At 52.1% G+C, this 18,880-nt stretch overlaps 2 protein-coding genes across 2 annotated transcripts; both read left to right on the plus strand.

Annotated features, from left to right (window-relative positions):
- Window positions 1-13,312: 13,312 nt before the first annotated feature.
- Lta (lymphotoxin alpha) lies at window positions 13,313-15,251 on the plus strand. Its single transcript, XM_051152518.1, has 6 exons — window positions 13,313-13,316; window positions 13,743-13,838; window positions 13,886-13,974; window positions 14,259-14,363; window positions 14,458-14,557; window positions 14,776-15,251. Exons 1-6 carry the CDS (start codon window positions 13,313-13,315, stop codon window positions 15,186-15,188), a joined length of 807 nt encoding a protein of 268 aa, XP_051008475.1. The 3' UTR covers window positions 15,189-15,251.
- Window positions 15,252-17,185: 1,934 nt separating this feature from the next.
- Window positions 17,186-18,880, plus strand: Tnf (tumor necrosis factor). The gene is made up of 4 exons (XM_051152630.1): window positions 17,186-17,404; window positions 17,910-17,964; window positions 18,147-18,194; window positions 18,449-18,880. Exons 1-4 carry the CDS (start codon window positions 17,219-17,221, stop codon window positions 18,865-18,867), a joined length of 708 nt encoding a protein of 235 aa, XP_051008587.1. The 5' UTR covers window positions 17,186-17,218; the 3' UTR covers window positions 18,868-18,880.

The raw sequence follows: 18,880 nt of genomic DNA on the forward strand, positions 1-18,880 counted from the left end.
GTCTGCAGTTGAAGAAAGATGTGAATAAGTGACAAAAAAGGAACAAACCGTCCGTCCCCCCCATCTTCCTCACCCAGAACCACATCCTCACCCCCACCCCAGCCCAGGGCTTTCCCTCTGCTGAGTCACTCAATGATCTGAGTTGGGGGTAGCCAGGGCTGAGGGACCACGAGGACCTGGGAGGATGGAGGACAGAGTCAGGGATGGGGGAAGAACCCTGTGGGGGAGGGAATTTCAGCTGCTAAAATTAGAAGCGGGAAGGAGGCCGGAAAGAGCCAGATTATGTAACCTGGGTTGTCTGTTCTTGGGCAACTAGAGGTCCACACCCGAGCCTATCCGGGCCCTGGGCAGCTCCTTCTTTGCCTTCCAAGTCTCATCTCTTTGGGGCTCCAATCCTGCTATCTACTGATGGCCTGCCCCACCCGAAACCTGGGCTTCCGCTCTGGGTAACCTGGGCTTTCCACATAAACATCTACTTTTCCAAGAAGGCGTTGGAGAGGATGTGAGAACGGAAGGTGACTAGGGAACTCATCCATGCCACTGTTCAAACCCAGCAGCTGCCTGGAGATGGAGAAACTGCAGGCACATCCCATTGTCAACACCTAAGACACAACTGGGTCCTTGGGTTGGGTTGGTTGGTTGGTTTTTCAAGACAGGGTCTCTCTGTGTAGCCTTGGCTGTCCTAGACTCACTTTGTAGACCAGGCTGGCCTTGAACTCACAGAGATCCACCTGCCTCTGCCTCCCAAATACTGGGATTAAAGGCATGTGCCACCACACCCAGCTGGGTCCTTGGAGTTTGGGGTTTTTGTTTTTAAAGTAGAGACAACACAGGCAAGAATTGTGCAGGTGTGTGGTCAGTCCGAAAGGTGATGGTCAGGCCTCCTCGAGGGGCACTGCACAGGAAGGAGAGGCTGCTGGAACAGGTGGGGTTGGGGGCCTGAGACCTGAGGAGACATCAGCTGGAAGTTAGGAAGAGCCCCCAACCCAAGACCAGGCAGATGCTGAGCAGTGGGAGGGGAGGGACAGCTCTGAGAGGAAGCTGCTGTGATTCGGAGAAGAGAAGTGGGACTGTGAGCAGCCCAGGCATCCGGTTCCTCTCACAGGCTGGGGATCTCGGAAGTGGTATGCAAACAGCCCACGCTGGAGTCAGGACCCTTGAGCTGGGGGTGAGAGGAGCGGGCGCTGGCATCCACGCCCACGGCTCCCAGATTTCTCACTGTAAAGCACTGGTCTCCGATCACGGCTCCCACATTGCTTTCTAAAGCACTGGTCTTGCCCTCCATACCAGCTACATGAAACCAAAACAAGATGAGCTGTGATGTGCTCCCACAGCCCTCTCCATCCCTCCTGGCGTCTGGCCCCCAGCCCCGCGGGGGGTTCCCCTGAGATGAAGGCTGCTCACTTTCTCTGACCACACGGTTTCCGGTTTCCGCTTCTGTGTCTCTCATTTCCTAGGCCGATAAAAATACTGAGCCCCAGAGGCCTCGGCTTCCTCTGACCCCCTGGTACCAGGCAACAGGCATCCTGTCCATCGTGGTGGGGGTGGGGAGGGACTCAGGGATCCCTAAGGGTTGACTCAGTACCCACCATGGTAGGGTAGTTGCTGGGGAGATGTTCCCTTCCCTCAGGCTGGGTCTAGGATGTTGGATCTCTAGGTTGGGTGGGGTGCTTTGGGGCTCAATTTGAGAACCAAGATTGAGAAATAAACTAGAGATTGTCTGGGGGTTGAAGTTGGGCTGGGCTCGGGTTAAACTAGGAAAGAGGTCAGCTGAGTATCATGGAACCAAAGAATCCAAAGCATGCCCAGTGTCTGAAGGCATGAAGAGCTGCCTTCACGGTAGGGCCCACAGGATGCAGGCAAGAGGCTCCCCAGAGGGCAAAAACAGTAAAAATGCCGAAGTGCATGCATGGTGGGGGAAGATGGCCAAAGCTTGGCCTGAGTGGGGCTCAGAAGCCAGAAAACGTGGCGTGAGCTGGTGTGGGGAGGTACGTGAAAGCATCTTGATGCAGAGAAGCAGTTATGGAAAGGCCTGTGCAAGGAAGGCTAGGCTCCGAGGGCTGGGGTTTGTCTGTGATGCTGATCCTGGGACAGCTGTGTAGAGGAGGCTTGGGAAGCTGCAGCAAGGCCCAGGCTGAGTCCTGTGGTGGCTCACCCTTTCCGATCTTTGTGATCCTGCTGGGGACCCAAGGCAGGGCACAGTGGCCAGCTGAGTGCTTCGAACTGAAGGGACACAGAAGCAAATCTGCCATTCTCCCACCCCCCAGCCTCAGCCCTTGTAGGTTCCCCCGGATCCACTCATATGCTAGAGCTCTTGCCTGTTTGGGTCATAGAAGCTAGGACTCCTCTTTGTAACACCAACCATAAAATTTAACAAATTTAGCCAGGAGGCCTGTACTCTGGAGGCAGAGGCAGGAGGCTGTCTGAGTTCAGGCCAGCCCCGTCTACAGCGAAACCATGTCTCCAAAACCCAAAAGCTTAGCAAACTTCTCTGTCCCTCCAATTTTCCTTGTAAAAGCTGTCCATAAATGAATTTTTTGAATGGACTTGTCTGGTAGTAGGTCATAAAGCCCTCTGCAGAGGTCTTGGGAGGAAGGAGTGTCACTTAGAAGGGTCCTGACAATGCATGGGCCTAGCTGAGTTCCTGCCTCTTTTTCTTTTCTTTCTTTCTTTTTTTTCCGAGACAGGGTTTCTCTGTGTAGCCTTGACTGTCCTGGACACACGTTGTAGACCAGGCTGGCCTCGAACTCACGGAGATCCACCTGCCTCTGCCTCCCGAGTGCTGGGATTAAAGGCGTGCGCCACCACCGCCAGGCTTCAATTTTCTTAGCAATTATATTTTTATTACAAACTTATTAACCGAGAGTATCTCACTTATAACCCGACTAACCTAAACAATAGGAAAAGAAGATTAAACAATACAGTAATGAAACCATAAGGATATCAGTTCCGAGAAACGATTCCCCTGGCGTAATCAGCAGGATTTCTTCTGCTGGAACCTGGAGTAACCAGAACCTGGAACCTCAGCAGGAGCCTGGAGCTTCAAAGCCTTCCCTTGAGCTGTTCTCTCTAGGAGTGTCTTGAAGTGGAGCGATGAACAGCCAAAACTATCCCAAGTCTCCAAAGGCCCCACCTCCTTTTTTTGGCTCACACTTATACCTCCTCTTAGAATTTGTTCAAGGATGTTTTTCAGCTGGTTAGCAACCAATCCCCTCCACACGATGGTTCAACTTCTAAGGGGATAAACATCACTGGCTCTCTCAAAAGTCCTTTTCTCATCCCCCACTTGTCATCTAAACAAAGAAACATGTTTATCTCTCCATCTTCCCCTTTCTATTAAATAAAATAAGCTATATATAACAAAATAAGACTTATCCATTAAGTTACATTTACAAGGACCAGTCCATTTGTAGTTAACAGTTTTTAAGAAATTATTCCACTCTCTAGCCTATGCTATTGATTATTATCCTAATGTCTAAAGTTTTTTGTTGTTGTTTTATAAACTAAAATTATATTAAAACTGTGACTATCTAGTCTTCAACCCCATCAGAGACCCCAGAAGGAAAAACTATCTAATATGAAGGAAGTGCAGGCAAGCAACTTCCAAAAGTATTGACAGGACAGAGAGCTGACTGGACAGTCACAAGTTCCTCTCCATAGTCAGGGCATCCAGTCTTCAGCCAGCTGGACCAAGGCATCTGGCAAACTGATGATAGACTGTCACAAGTTTCTCTCTCTCATTGGTGTGTCCTGCCTTCAGCCATCCCAAAGCACCTCACAGACTGCTCTGAAGCAGGAATCCTGAAGGACTGGCCCACCTAATCTCCACAAGGCTGGGCAGCCAGTTTCTCAGTATCAGGCTTGATCATAGTGTGTGGTCATTCTGTCATCAGCAGTAGAGATAAGCAAAGTTCCTCAGACCAGTGCCTATTCTGCCAGTATCGTTTCTTGATGCCCACATAATTAGACTGGAGATGCTGCCAGGACCGATGTGTCTCTCTGTCATAAAAGTCCTTTATTATTAAATGCCATTTTCTGTGGATCTCTGAAGTGTTTGAAGACCATCTATCTATCTATCTATCTATTCCTTTGAAAACATATACAAGAAACTAAATAAAGCTTATTCTATAATTAAGTAATTTAATATCTAGTAAGATTTATAAATGACCAGCTACCAATTTCTATCTCTGACCATCCTGAACAAGTTATAACAGTTATTTTTCACCTTTTCAAATAAGTTGTACATGCATAATACATTAAATAAATGTCGAACAAAATGAACTTAAGTTTCTACCAACATACAATATATTATTTAAGTTTCCATTAACATACCATATACAATACATAAAACAAAAGTTGAAAAAGGGAAAAAAAATCTTAACTGTCCATCAGTCTACATTTCTACATAGCTGTCCTTGTGTGTCAAATCTAAACCTGACACCCAACTAGGGCTTTGACACGGAGACGCCTATTGCACAAATGTTTTCTCACATGCTTTTCTCATGTTAATGTGTCTTTGCAACAGTATGAGCTACGGCCTTTACAAGGGCCAATGAAAAGAGTCACCTTGCTTCAGCCCCCACGTGGTCATCACTTCTCCAGAATGTGGGTGTGGGCACCCCATCCTCTTATAAAACCATAACTCCCCCCGACTCCAACACTTCAGTCCAGTAACTGCAGCATCATCCATACGGGGAGGGAACTGCGTGTGTATGTGTGTGTGCATGCATGCGTGTATGTGTGTGCACATGCATGTGTGTATGTGTGTGCGCATGCATGCATGTATGTGTGTGTGTGCACATGGGGAAGTGGTTCAGTCCGTGAAGTGCTTGCCTTACAAATATGAAGCACTGAATTTCATAAGCTCGTAAGAAGGCTGGGGTGCCCTGGGGATCAGTGAGAGAGCTATCTCAAAACCAAACAAGCAAACAGACGAAAAACAACATGGCCGACTGGGCAGAGGGCTGTGTTTTGTTGGCCACCACGCCTGAAAAGCTGAGTCTGTCCACAGAGGGCATGAAGAGAACTGATTCCTACACACCGTCCTCTGACCTCCATGTGTGCCCTGTGTTGCCCATGCACACAACAAATAAAAATGTAATTGAATTTTTTTAGCCGTGGCACACGACTTTAATCCCAGCAGTCTGAGGCAGAGGCAGGTGGATCCGTGGAGTTCGAGGCCAGCCTGGGCTACAGAGTGAGTTCCAGGACAGCCTGGGCTACAGAGTGAGATCCAGTCTCTTGGGTAGGGGGTGTTGGGGAGAGAGAATGGCTCCCGAGCAATAACCAAGTTTGGCCTCTGGCTTTGACACACACGTGCATGTGTGCAGCTATATACATCCCTGCATTTGCACGCCTACACAGGCAGCAACGACACATAAAAGGAATATTCTGTAAACCTTGAGGGGACTTGAGGATATGGCAGGTGGCTGTTGGTGGGAGAAGGGAACGTCTTAGATTGACCTTTCCCCTGCCTGCAGGGTGGATGGGTGGGTGGGTGGTGGTGGTGGCAGCCTGTAGACTGAAGCAAGAAGGCACGTGGCTGAGGGGAAAGGCAGGGAGTTCAGTTCCCGAGAGTTCCAGGAGCTCAGAGGAGGCCCTGCTATAGGACGAGTCAACATGAAGCCGCTGTCAGAACTCTAGCCCAGGGAGACAACACACACAAGTCAACTCTACAGACACCACAGAAGCGCTGCCTAAAGTAATGAGGTGAAGACATCGGGGTCACCAGCTAACCGTGAAGACACCGGGGTCACCAGCTAACCGTGAAGACACCGGGGTCACCAGCTAACCGTGAAGACACCGGGGTCAAGGTTGAAAGGGTGGGAGTGCTTCAGGGAACCCTTGGAGAATGGGACCCGCTGAGCAGCCTGCAGGGAGCCTTTGTGGTGCCGCAGCTCAGGAGGGAAACCAGGAAGAGGTGCTTTTCACCTCTTCAAATTGAGATCTTCATGACTTTTGGGGGTTTTGGGGTGGGTTTGTTTTTGTTTTTGGTAAAACATCAGGTAAGAGATTCAAAACCGAGAGTGTAACTGAAATTGTGAAATTGTTAAGCCAAGAAGAGGTGGGGGAACTGGAGAGATGGCTCAGAGGTTAAGAGGACTGACTGCTCTTCCAGAGGTCCTGAGTTCAATTCCCAGCAACCACACGGTGATTCATAACCATCTATAATGTGATCTGATGCTCTCTTCTGGCCTGCAGGTGTGCATGCAAGTAGAGCAGTGTATACATAATAAATAAACAAATCTTTTTTAAAGAAGAAAAAGAGGGGGGCTGGAGAGATGGGTCAGTGGTTAAGAGCACCGCCTGCTCTTCCAAAGGTCCTGAGTTCAATTCCCAGCAACCACATGGTGCCTCATGACCATCTGTAATGTGATATCATGCCCTCTTCTGGCTTTCAGGGGTACATGCAAGCAGAGCACTGTATACATAATAAATAAATAAATCTTTAAAAAAAAAAAAAAAAAGAAGAAGAAAAAGAGGGCTGGGGGATGGCTGGGGCTGAGGGCTGGCTGGGATGGGGGCTGGCTGGGATGGGGGATGGCTGGGATGGGGGCTGGCTGGGATGGGGGCTGGCTGTGATGGGGGCTGGCTGTGATGGGGGCTGGCTGGGATGGGGGCTGGCTGGGATGGGGGATGGCTGGAATGGGGGCTGGCTGGGATGGGGGATGGCTGGAATGGGGGCTGGCTGGGATCGGGGCTGGCTGGGATGGGGGATGGCTGGGATGGGGGCTGGCTGGGATGGGGGATGGCTGGGATGGGGGATGGCTGGGATGGGGGATGGCTGGGATGGGGGATGGCTGGGATGGGGGATGGCTGGGATGTATGGGGTGGTGGTTAACACTTGCCACATAAGCATGGAGACTTGGGCTCCAATTGTGTAGGTGTGCAATCCTAGCACTACTATAAAGAGGTAGAAGGTGAGGACTCCCCAGACGCTTGTGGGCCAGCTAGCCTAGTGTGTGCGGCCACAAGAACTGAACCTGCCGGGCGTGGTGGCGCACACCTTGAATCCCAGCACTCGGGAGGCAGGCGGATCGCTGTGAGTTCGAGGCCAGCCTGGTCTACAGAGAGAGTCCAGGACAGCCAGGGCTACACAGAGGAACCCTGTCTCGAAAAACCAAAAAAAAGAAGAGAAGCCCGTTGTCCCCTCCCCTGACCTTGCCCCCCTCCGGCCTCTCTCCTCTGCCCCTTCTCCCTAATGCTAGTGTCAAAGAAAGAGCGACGCTCTCCAAAGACAGCAATCATTAGGAGAAAAATCAAGCCTCTGGTACCCAGGGGGAAAGGGGTATAAGCAGGGATGGGGGAGGGGAGGGTAGACAGCTTTTCCACGGATCTACAGAAGGGTCCTTGTCGGGTAGAGAATCAAAGCCAGCATCCTTAATAAATCACTGTGAGAACCGACAAGGACGTATGGCCAGGCTTGCTTTTGGAATCCATGATAGAGTATATGCTGCATTTATTACAAAGAGGTGTGTAACATTGACAGGCCTTTGGCTCATGGCTTTCAAGGCTGCCTTCTTGCTGCTGTCTCCTAGTTTGCCCCCTAACCGCACCATGCCCTGAAACTGAACTTTGCTTCAGAACTTTGGTATTCCCCGCCCACCTACCTTGGGATCCCCACCTCAAGCTCTGGTCCCACCCACCCATCACCTAGGCCTATTTTTTTTTCCTGAAATATGTCCTGAGTGTGTCCACTTCTCTCACCTCCATGACTGCCAGCACTGTGTCCTCAGCATGACTACCCCCTCCCCCACTAGGTCTCTGGTTTCTCTCGTCTCCTGCAAGGGAGCATAGACCAGGGAGCCACGGAGCTTTATGCTTAGACAGTCTCACCACCATCCCTCTCCTCCTCTTCCTGCCCCATCGCACACACTCGTTTGTAAAATAACATTGAGATACTTCACCTTCCTCTCCGCCCTCATGCCCACCCCTTCCCGGTCTCCCTGACATGATGACACTGACTCGTTTGCTGTCCATCAGTGTCCCTGGCTTGTCCTCTCCTCCCTGCCTCTGCCATAGCTGCTCTCTTTGCACTTTGACCCAGTCTGTCACCTGGGCCTTGTTTTCAACACTATCTACTATGACAGTGACATTGCTGAGTGCTGTACCAAGAAGCATTCTCACCGGGCGTGGTGGTGCGGATCGCTGTGAGTTCGAGGCCAGCCTGGTCTACAGAGTGAGTCTGGGACAGCCAAGGCTACACAGAGAAACCCTGTCTCAAAAAAAAAAAAAAAAAAGAGAGAGAGAGAGAGAGAGAGAGAAAGAAAGAAAAAAGGAAAAGAAAAGTATTCTCTTCCACACCACCCTGTCTTGTTTTCCTCATAGGACTACAGGACTATTTTACCGATTCATTTTGCTTCATGACAACGCTGGGGATGGGACCCAGGGCCTCACACCTGCGAGGCGAAACCTCTGTCTCTGAGCCACAATCCCAATTCCCTGATGTGTTTCCCCTGGATCAGGCCTCACTGGAACACGATCCCCAAGAGCTATTTGTCTCACCTTTGTGCCACAGTCTGCTTCCTGCTTTGAGCAAACCTCCTAGCTGGCACCGAGTAAAGGGTGCTGGACAGTGCAGTAAGGCAGGACACAGTCCAGCCATAATTTCTGGCTCAGGTAGTTCACCCGGTGTCACGCATGACGTTTGCGGCTAGTAACTGGACACCGCCAGAGGGTGGGGCTTACCTGGGAATTCATTGTCAGGTATGCACTCAGATTTGGGGTTGACTTCAAATTGTGGTTTGGGTTAAGGTTAAACTTGGATAAAGTTTGAGGCTTAAAACAGAAACATAAAAATCTGCGGCTAATGTCACTTAAGCCTGGTTTGCAGGCCCCGGAGATTCCTGCCGCCTGTCCTCTGAAAGCAATGCAGACGCCGCACAAGGCTCCCAGTCATCAGCCCTCCCACCCGGGGAAAGTCCCAAACAGCTGTTGGCCTCCCCAAGAAAGAAACTGAATTTCACACAACCTCTAAAACTGAGATTGAAACCAAAATTGGCCCGTAGCAAGGCACATCCTCCAGCACGCTGCCAACTCCCGTGACACAGCTTAGCCCTTCTTGTCCTTCCTTCCTGTCTCTCACATCGCCTCATACTCCTCGCCTTCCCCTTCTCACTGTCCAGGTCCCAGCATTCTTCCCGGACCCAAATCTAACCCAATCTCTCTGTCTCTGTCTGTCTCTGTCTCTGTCTCTGTCTCTGTCTCTGTCTCTGTCTCTTCTCTTGACTGTAATGCAGCTTTCCACTTTTCATGGCTTAGCCTAAGTCTCAGCCCATCAACCACGAACATTTAAGAGGGAGAAACAACAGGAAACATAAAGATTCCCAGGAAAAGAGGAACACAGACGTGGGGCCAAAGATGACACAGATAATGACAAGATTAAAATTCTGTCCCAGCCGGGCATGGTACCGCACGCCTTTAATCCCAGCACTCGGGAGGCAGAGGCAGGTGGATCTCTGTGAGTTCGAGGCCAGCCTAGTCTACAAAGTGAGTCTCTAGGACAACCAGGGCTACACAGAGAAACCCTGTCCCAGAGAAGGTAGCTCAGTAGAGGCGTGCATGCCTAATATGCTCAAGGCCATGGGCCCCACTGTCAGCGCTGCCAAAGATCAAAAGAACAAAAAGACAAGATATAGACAAGAAATTAAAGAGGCTGAGGTTTTCTTTTGTTTTGTTTTGTTTTTTCTTGTTTGCTTGACAAAGTGTCTCATGCAATCACATAGCCAAAGATGACCCTGAACGCCACCTGATTCTTCTGTCTTCACTTGTAGGCATGCACTGCCACAGCAGTTTATGCGGTGCCAGGGATGGAAGCCAGGGCGTTCTGCATGCTAGGCAGGCCCTGTGCCAACTGAGCCGCATCCCTGAGCCTTTTTCCTTTATGTCTTCCCTTCCTCCGTTACACCTGGGCCACCACCAGCACGGTAGGTTCTGCCCTGCAGCACTGTCCCCTTTCCTCTCTCCGGAACACTGCCTCTGCGCAAATGCAGACCCTTGTCACCGTCTGCTGGTCCTATGGTGACCTCAGGGACCCACCCCCCATTCTTCACGTCGTTTCCAGACTCCATTTCATAACATTCCAATGCAAGTGGGTCTCTCCCTTATCTTAATGTGTTGGTGGCTCTCAGTCATATTAGAATAAAATGTAAACATCTTCCCTTGGTTTGAAACCCTGTAGGCAGAGTTCAAGGCCAGCCTGGTCTACAAAGTGAGCTCCAGGATAGCCAGGGTTGTTACACAGAGAAACCCTATTACACAGAGAAAATCCCAGCAGGATAATGCTCTCTGCCTACCCACAGGCCTTTCTTTTATTATGCAAGATGTACCCAGATGCACACCTGAGCCCACGAGGGCTCTCTGGGGGGGGGGGGCACATACACTCTTCTCTATCTCAATTGTCCCTTCCCGCCTTCCTTACCTTCGCAATGACTGCCCCCAGGCTCCGTGAATTTCCTGTGGGTTGCCTCTCCAAGGTGGAGAAATTTAAGCGTATCCCACTAAACTTGAGATACCTGAAGTCAGGGAGCCATCTGTTGGAGCGCTGTCCCCAACCCCTTGTACTGAGAGCACAGTCAGTGCGAGTGGAGCGCAGAGGACATTGGGTGAGAGCCGTGGGGGCGCACAGCACATGCCCCCAAAGGATAAAGCCAAAACGTCTGTATGTGAGTGACAGCGCCACGGGACCTTAGAGGTAGTGCTCCTGTGCCTTTCCAGCCTGCAGTCCTGCCCACATCTTCCCCCACGGCAAGCCACCGAAACCGGAATTCCTCTTCGCTAATCATGGGTCATGGGCACTAGAATCCTCCTTTTTCCATGACCTAGAAGTGCTGCCCTTCCCCCACCTTTCTCTGTCAGAACTGGTCATAACAAAAATGTCTAGTCCTCAGTCACAGGCCTCATCCTGCAGGGTCCCCTGCCCCACGCCGAGGAGGAAAGACCACCAATCACAGCCCTGCGAGGAAGCTAAGCAGAGAAGACAGCCCCAAGAGCAGCAGTGTGCCCAGTGACCAGCCTGACTGCCACCATCACTAGCCCTCTACCACACTCTGACTGAAGAAGAGAGCCGTGGCAGCAGTGGTGATATTTGAAGTGGCAGGCTCCTGTCGTCCATATCAACCTTATAAAACATGACCCCCCCCCCAAAAAAAAAAACTTTTTCAAAAACTTGGCTTTAGCCAGGCAGTGGTGGCACACACCTTTAATCCCAGCACTCGGGAGGCAGAGGCAGGCGGATCGCTGGGAATTCGAAGGCAGCCTGGTCTACAAAGTGAGTCCAGGGTGGCCAAGGCTACACAGAGAAACCCTGTCTCAGTCACCACCACCACCCCAAAAAAAGAAAGAAAGACGGGCCAGCAAGATGGCTCAAAGGGTAAAGGTGCTGTCTTTACTTAATGGCCTGAGTTCAATCCGTAGAACCCACTGGGTGAAAGGAGAAAACCATCTCCCAGGAGTTGCCCTCTGACCTCCACGTGTGGCCTGTGGTGCTTGTGTGCACTCACGTGCACACACATAAAACATATATATATATTTGGTTTTTTGTTTTTTTGAGACAGAGTTTCTCTGTGTAGCTTTGGCTGTCCTGGACTCACTTTGTAGACCAGGCTGGCCTCGAACTCACAGCAATTCGCCTGCCTCTGCCTCCCTAGTGCTGGGATTAAAGGCGTGCGCCACCACGCCCAGCTGATAAATATTTTTTTTTTTTTTTTTTTTTTTTTTTGGTTTTTCGAGACAGGGTTTCTCTGTGTAGCCTTGGCCATCATGGACTCGCTTTGTAGACCAGGCTGGCCTCGAACTCACAGCGATCCGCCTGCCTCTGCCTCCCGAGTGCTGGGATTAAAGGCGTGCGCCACCACGCCCGGCTTGATAAATATATTTTTAAATGTTCTGTTGCATGCATAGGATTTTTGCCTGCACGTGTGTCTCAGCACCACTTGAGTGTAGTACCTGCAAAGGCCAAAAGAGGACATCACATCCACAGGAACTGGAGCCACAGATGTAATAAATCAACATATGGATGCTTAGAATTAACACTGGTCTTCTGGAAGAACAGCCAGTGCTCTGAACGGCTAAGCCATTTCTCCAGCCCTCAAACTAAATAAATATTTTAAAGTTTTGTCTTAAGAAAGAAACAATCAATGTGGCTGCTGGGAATATGGGGATGGGCCCAGGGGCTCACATGCCTGGCGAGCAAGCTGTCTGAGCCACACCTCCCTACGCTTGAGGGTTTCTCTATGTTATCTTGGCTGTCCTGGACTCATTTTGTAGACCAGGCTGGCCTTGAACTCACAGTGATCCAGCTGCCTCTGCCTCCCGGGTGTTTTTGTTTTTTAGTTTGTTTGTTTGTTGCTTTGGGTTTTCTTGACACAGAGTTTCTCTGTGTAGCCTTGGTTGTCCTGGACTTGCATTGTAGACCAGGCTGGCCTCGAACTCACAGAGATCCGCCTGCCTCTGCTTCCCGAGGGCTGGGATTAAAGGCGTGCGCCACCACGCCCGGCTTAGATGCAGCTTCTTAACAAGCCTTTTGACTGACTTCACGCTAGGCCACTATCCTTCCTGAGTAGAATTCTGCAACCCCCCCCCCCAACACACACACACAGAACTTTGGAAGGCAGCGGTGTGTGTTTGGGGTTATGTAAATCTCACCTGCAGGGACTTCCTTCAGGCTGAGACCTTGCTGTGCACGAGGAGTGTGGTGGGGTTCTAAGCAGCCCCCCATTGTCTTCCGGACTTGGACAATCTAGAGCAGTGAGTCTCGACCTTCCTAATGCTGCGAGCCTGTAATACAGTTCTCATGTTGTAGCGATCCCCCTAAACATAAAATTGTTTTCATTGCTACTTTTTGTTTGTTTGTTTGTCTCTCTGTGTAGCCCTTGGCTGTCCTGGAGTCGCTTTGTAGCCCAGGCTGGTCTCGAACTCACAGCGATCCGCCTGCCTCTGCCTCCCAAGTGCTGGGATTAAAGGCGTGCGCCACCAAGCATGGCCTCATTTCTACTTTATGACAGACAGTAATTTTGCTGCTGTTCTGAATTGTGATGTAAATATTTTTGAAGATACAGGTTTGCCCAAAGGGATCAGGACCTGCAGGTGGAGACCTGCTTCTTTAGAGGGTGAGGGGATACAGTTAAGATAGTCACACACCAGGATCCCCCAGATGGGCATTGGGGGGGTGCTCAGTAATGGAACTCCTTGCCATGAAACTGGAATATGACCAGAAAACACATATTGGAACAAATAATGACTTGAACCCCCAAAGACAAGAGAGGACATGGCCCTGAAATAGTGTGGGTCAGTTGTGGGATGCCTGTCTAGCATGGGTGAGACCCTGGGTTCAAACCTGGGAAAGAAAAAACAAAAAAAAAAACCAAAGTGCCACTAGCCACAAGTGGCTAGAGAGCCCTCCAGATGTGACCAAGGGGGCACAGAGAGGGAAATGTGCAGAGAAGCTTGTGAGCAGCGAAGGGTGCAGAAGTGTTATACACCATAGCTCTTCAGGGAACCAGGTTTCCAGTCACAGCCCGCTGTGCCCCTTCGGTCTCCACGAACTGCCTGTGCCTTCTCTGGAACTCCTAGGCCTGGCCCTGTTCCCTTGCAGCCTCTGTAGCCCACAGTTCCCCTGACCCCACTCCCTTTCCCAGAACTCAGCTCTCTGAGCCCCTGGCCTGCGGTTCTCTCCTAGGCCTCAGCCTTTCCTGCCTTCGACTCAAACAGCAGCATCTTCTAAGCCCTGGGGGCTTCCCCAGGCCCCAGCCCCGACCTAGAACCCGCCCGCTGCCTGCCACACTGCCGCTTCCTCTATAAAGGACCCAAGCGCCAGCGCCCAGGACCCCGCACAGCAGGTGAGCCTCTCCTGACCTGTCTTCTTGGGCTCACTGGCAACCCTCAGGACCCTGCCTCTTCACTCGGGGGGCACGGCCCTTCCTGTGCAACCTGCCTGGATCCCTAGCCTTACTGGGTCTGGTCCTTGTGGCTTTGGTAGTTGGTCTGTTCCTGTGGTGTCTAACTCGGTCATCTGTCAGTCTCTTTCTCTCTCTCTGCTCCTGTCATCCGCTCGCTGTCTGGCTCCACCGTAAGCCTTTTCTTTTCCAGTCTCTCTTCTTCTCTCCCTAATCCCTGCTCACTTCAGGGTTTTCCTGCCTGTGTCTTCTCCCCTTCTCTGTCTGTCTCTCAGGGTGGCTGTCTCAGCCGGGGAGGGAAGGTCTGTCTTCCGCTGTGCGCCCCGCCTCCCCTGTGCACACCCTGTCTCTGTCTCTCTGCAGGTCCTCTCCATGACACCTCTTGGACAGCTCTACCTCTTAAGGGTGCTTAGCGCCCCCCCTGCCTTCCTGCTGGGGCTGCTGTTGGCCCTGCCTCTAGGGACCCAGGTGAGGCGGCAATGGCAACAGATGGAGGGTGCTGGGATGGCCTGGCCTAGCCAACTCAGAGCCCTAGAACCCTCTCAACTCTCTTCTCCCCTAGGGACTCTCCGGGGTTCGCTTCTCCGCTGTCAGGGGAGCTCATCATCCCCCCCAGAAGCATTCCACCCATGGCATTTTGAAGCCTGCTGCCCACCTTGTTGGTAAATGTCTACCTTCAGAGGTCCAGTCCCCCAGGGGCACAAGTGATCTTCCTATCTCCCCATAACTTATCTTACCTCTAAAGACAGGCACCCCACCCCCATCTCCCCACCAAGCACCCCAGCTTCCCAGTGCCTACCTCACCAGGAATGGAGACCACTGACCTCTACCTCTGATTTTTTTTTTTTTTTTTTTTTTTTTTTTTTTTTTTTTCCTCTAGGATACCCCAGCAAGCAGAACTCACTGCTCTGGAGAGCAAACACAGATCGGGCCTTTCTCCGACACGGCTTCTCTCTGAACAACAGCTCCCTCCTGGTCCCCACCAGTGGGCTCTACTTTGTCTACTCCCAGGTGGTTTTCTCTGGAGAAAGCTGCTCCCCCAAGGCCACCCCTACTCCCATCTACCTGGCCCACGAGGTCCAGCTGTTTTCCTCCCAGTATCCCTTTCACGTGCCTCTCCTCAGCGCACAGAAGTCCGTGTATCCTGGGCTACGAGGACCGTGGGTGCACTCAATGTACCAGGGGGCCGTGTTCCTGCTCAGCAAGGGAGACCAGCTGTCCACCCACACAGATGGCGTCTCCCATCTACACTTCAGCCCCAGCAGTGTATTCTTTGGAGCGTTTGCTCTGTAGAATCTAGAGGAAACTCAGGCATTGGTTTCCGGGTCTCCATTCCGACCACGTTAGCGGTCGCAGCGCCTCTCCTTTGCCCATCCCCACAGTCTCGAGCCTTCCCCACCCAAATCACCTGGATCTTGCACAGAAGGAATCCGAGGGACTCCTGGGGAACCACATCTCCCTGGGGGCCGCTCCAGATGCTCAACTGAGGATTGGAACCTGCCTAGAAGTTCCTGCACACAGCAGGGTCTCTGTGGGTCCAGGTGGGGCAGAGCCCTGGGTGCGAAGGAGGGACAGGTGTGGAGAGGAGGCTGGGGACCAGGGGAAAGGAGACTATTTATGAAGAGAAAGCTTAAGTTATTTATTTATGGAGACTAGCAGGATGGGAGAAGTGGGAAGGCGGGAGATGACAACTAGGTCTCAGCCACAGAGACTGAGGCGGCATCGAGACAGGACTCAGCTAAGAGACAGAGGGAGAGAGAAGCAGGTGTGAGTAACGAAGGGATCTGGAAGAAGGCACGTGGCTCTAACAGCCAGCCACTGCTTGACCAGACACCCACAGGGAGCCTCTGCACCAGCAAACGAAACCCAATAAATCTCTTTTCTCTGAAATTTCATTTGCTTGTGTCTGTCTGGGATTGGGGGGGGACCCCTTCTGGTCTCTTTAAAAGAGTGGTGGCGTGTGCCTTTAATGCCAGCAGAGGCAGGTGGCGCTCTGTGAGTTCGAGGCCAGCCTGGTCTACAAAGTGAGTCCAGGACAGCCAGGGCTACACAGAGAAACCCTGTCTGGAAAAAAACAAGGAAAAAAAAAAAAAAAAGAAAGAAAGAAAGAAAGAAAGAAAGAAAGAAAAGAGTGGAGCAGGGGTTGTGGGCAGAGCAAGTAGATGTGAAGGAGCCGCAGCTCCCCTCCGGTGGACCTGTGGGTTGTCAGGCAGTGCTGGAGAAGACCCAGAGGATTAGCTAGGTATGTGGGGAGGTTGGAGGAATGAGGGTTCTGGGGAGAACGTCCAGGCCTGAGGGGTGGGGCATGAAGGAGGGAACCACTGGAAGATGCGGAGACATAAGGGTTGGCAGGAGCCCTGGATGCACAGGTGTGGGACATGGATGTCTGAGGCTGCATGGCCACATATCTAGACCATAAGGCAGAGGCTTTGCAAAAAAAATCCCTTGGAAGCCGAGACTGAAAGCAGCAACATGATCAGAATGAAAGGAGAAAAAAGGCTTGCCTCGTGGGGTCTGTGAATTCCCGGGAGGCTGAGGCCATTCCCTCTGGGGCTGCCCCGTCCTCGTCCCTGATACTCCCACCAACCCTCCCAAAGCCCAAGCTGCTCTGTGTTCACCCACTTCCTCCAAGAACCCAGACAGAAGGCTTCCCTCCCCACTATCGTTTCTCCCCCTCATGCACCCACCCCACCCCCACCCCAGCCCCTGCTTTCGGAAGCACCTCGAAAGCCAAGTTCTACCCCATGGAAGTCCCACTTAGAAGTCAAAGGGAAATAGACACAGACATGGTATCTTTGCAAAGAAACAGACAGTTATTAGCACTGGAGTAGAGAGAGGAACTAAATGGGTTTCCGTTCCCAGGGTCCTGCATCACACACACACACACACACACACACACACACACACACTGATTGGCCCAAGATTGCCACAGAATCCTGGTGTGGATGGGGAGGAGATTCCTTGATGCCTGGGTGTCCCCAACTTTCCAAACCTCTACCCCCAGGATGGAGAAGAAACCGAGACTGAAGGTGTAAGGCCACCACGCTTCCTCCATATGAGATCACGGTTTCTCCACCAAGGAAGTTTTCCGAGGGTTGAACGAGAGCCTTTCCCCGCCCTCTCGCCCAAGGGCTATAAAGGCAGCTGCCTGTACACCCAGCCAGCAGAAGCTCCCTCAGCGAGGAGGACACAGGGGACCAGCCATCAGGGAGAGCAGCCACTCCAGACCGCTCTGGAAATAGCTCCCAGAAAAGCCAGCAGCCAGTCAGGCAGGTTCTCATACGCTGGCACAAGGCTCCGCATCTCCCTCTGGAAAGGACACCATGAGCACTGAAAGCATGATCCGAGATGTGGAACTGGCCGAGGAGGCACTCCCCCAAAAGGCGGGGAGCCCCCAGAACTCCAGGCGGTGCCTTTGTCTCAGCCTCTTCTCCTTCCTGCTTGTGGCAGGAGCCACCACCCTCTTCTGTCTACTGAACTTCGGGGTGATCGGCCCCCAAAGGGAAGAGGTGAGTGTCCGGGCAGCGGAGGCACGGTGGGAGGCAAGAGAGGCAGGGTGAGGGAAAGAGGTGGGCTGTGGGCAGAAGTAATGTGGAGGAGAGTGGGGAGGGAGAGAGAAGACAGGAGGGGGCATCTTGGACCTGTGCAGCCGGCTCTCTGAACACCCGTCAGCGGCTGCATGGACGAATGAATGAATGGACAAGCTTGGGCACATATGTGGAGAGATGTGGAGGGAGATGTGGCCAGAAGGAGAGGGAAGACGCAAGAGATAAAAATGTGAGACAGAGATGAGGGAGGTACGAGTGATAAGGAGAGAGATGAGGGGAGATAAAGTGAGATCAGGAACAAAAGACGCCACAGAGAGAGGCCACTTGGCTGGAGGAATGAATGAACAAAGGATGAATGAAGAAGAAAAGAACCGGACATGGGGGCAGAAAGAGGGAACTGGGGAGGGGAGGGTTCCTCCTTCGCTGGTGACTCCTTGGGTACTAACCTCCCTCTTTTCCCACACAGAAGTTCCCAAATGGCCTCCCAATCATCAGCTCCATGGCCCAGACCCTCACACTCAGTAAGTATGCCCACGCTTCTCTCTTAACTTAGCATGGGGGGGGGCAGTTAGACCCAGGGTGGAAGCTGTGGGGGGAACTTAAAGCTTTGGTTTGGGAGGAAAAGGGAACTGGGGTCCCAGTACACGGACACTTGCTAGGAAGTCTGAGGGTCTCATCTTTGCCTTCCTTCTTTCCCCTTCAGGGTCATCTTCTCAAAATTTGAGTGACAAGCCTGTAGCCCACGTTGTAGGTAAGAACTCCCCACACATGTGTCTTGGGGAACAAAGGGACGGGATTTGGGGGTTGAGTCAGGCTGAGAGTAGACAAAGCTTGGAGACAGCTTGTGAAAGGGTCAAAGAGACACCATTCAAAAGCAAGGTGTCAGTAGGGGCGCTCAGGACCTCGCAGCCTACGGGACGCAGGAGGACAGAGGGTGCAGGAAGTGAGGTGTCGGTAGAACCTCAGGTCCAGGATGTGGACTGACTCAACTCTTCCCTCCCTCAGCAAACCACCAAGTGGAGGAGCAGCTGGAGTGGCTGAGCCGGCGTGCCAATGCCCTCCTGGCCAATGGCATGGACCTCAAAGACAACCAGCTCGTGGTGCCGTCGGACGGCCTGTACCTCGTCTACTCTCAGGTCCTCTTCAAGGGACAAGGCTGCCCCAACTACGTGCTCCTCACCCACACCGTCAGCCGCTTTGCTGTGTCATACGAGGACAAAGTCAACCTCCTCTCTGCCATCAAGAGCCCCTGCCCCAAGGACACCCCTGAGGGGGCTGAGCTGAAGCCCTGGTATGAGCCCATCTACCTCGGAGGGGTCTTCCAGCTGGAGAAGGGCGACCGCCTCAGCGCTGAGGTCAATCTGCCCAAGTACTTAGACTTTGCTGAATCCGGGCAGGTCTACTTTGGTGTCATTGCTCTGTGAAGCGGATGGGTGC

The sequence above is a fragment of the Acomys russatus genome, chromosome 11 (genome assembly GCF_903995435.1).
Source record: "Acomys russatus chromosome 11, mAcoRus1.1, whole genome shotgun sequence".
In the NCBI taxonomy this organism is placed as follows: domain Eukaryota; kingdom Metazoa; phylum Chordata; class Mammalia; order Rodentia; family Muridae; genus Acomys; species Acomys russatus.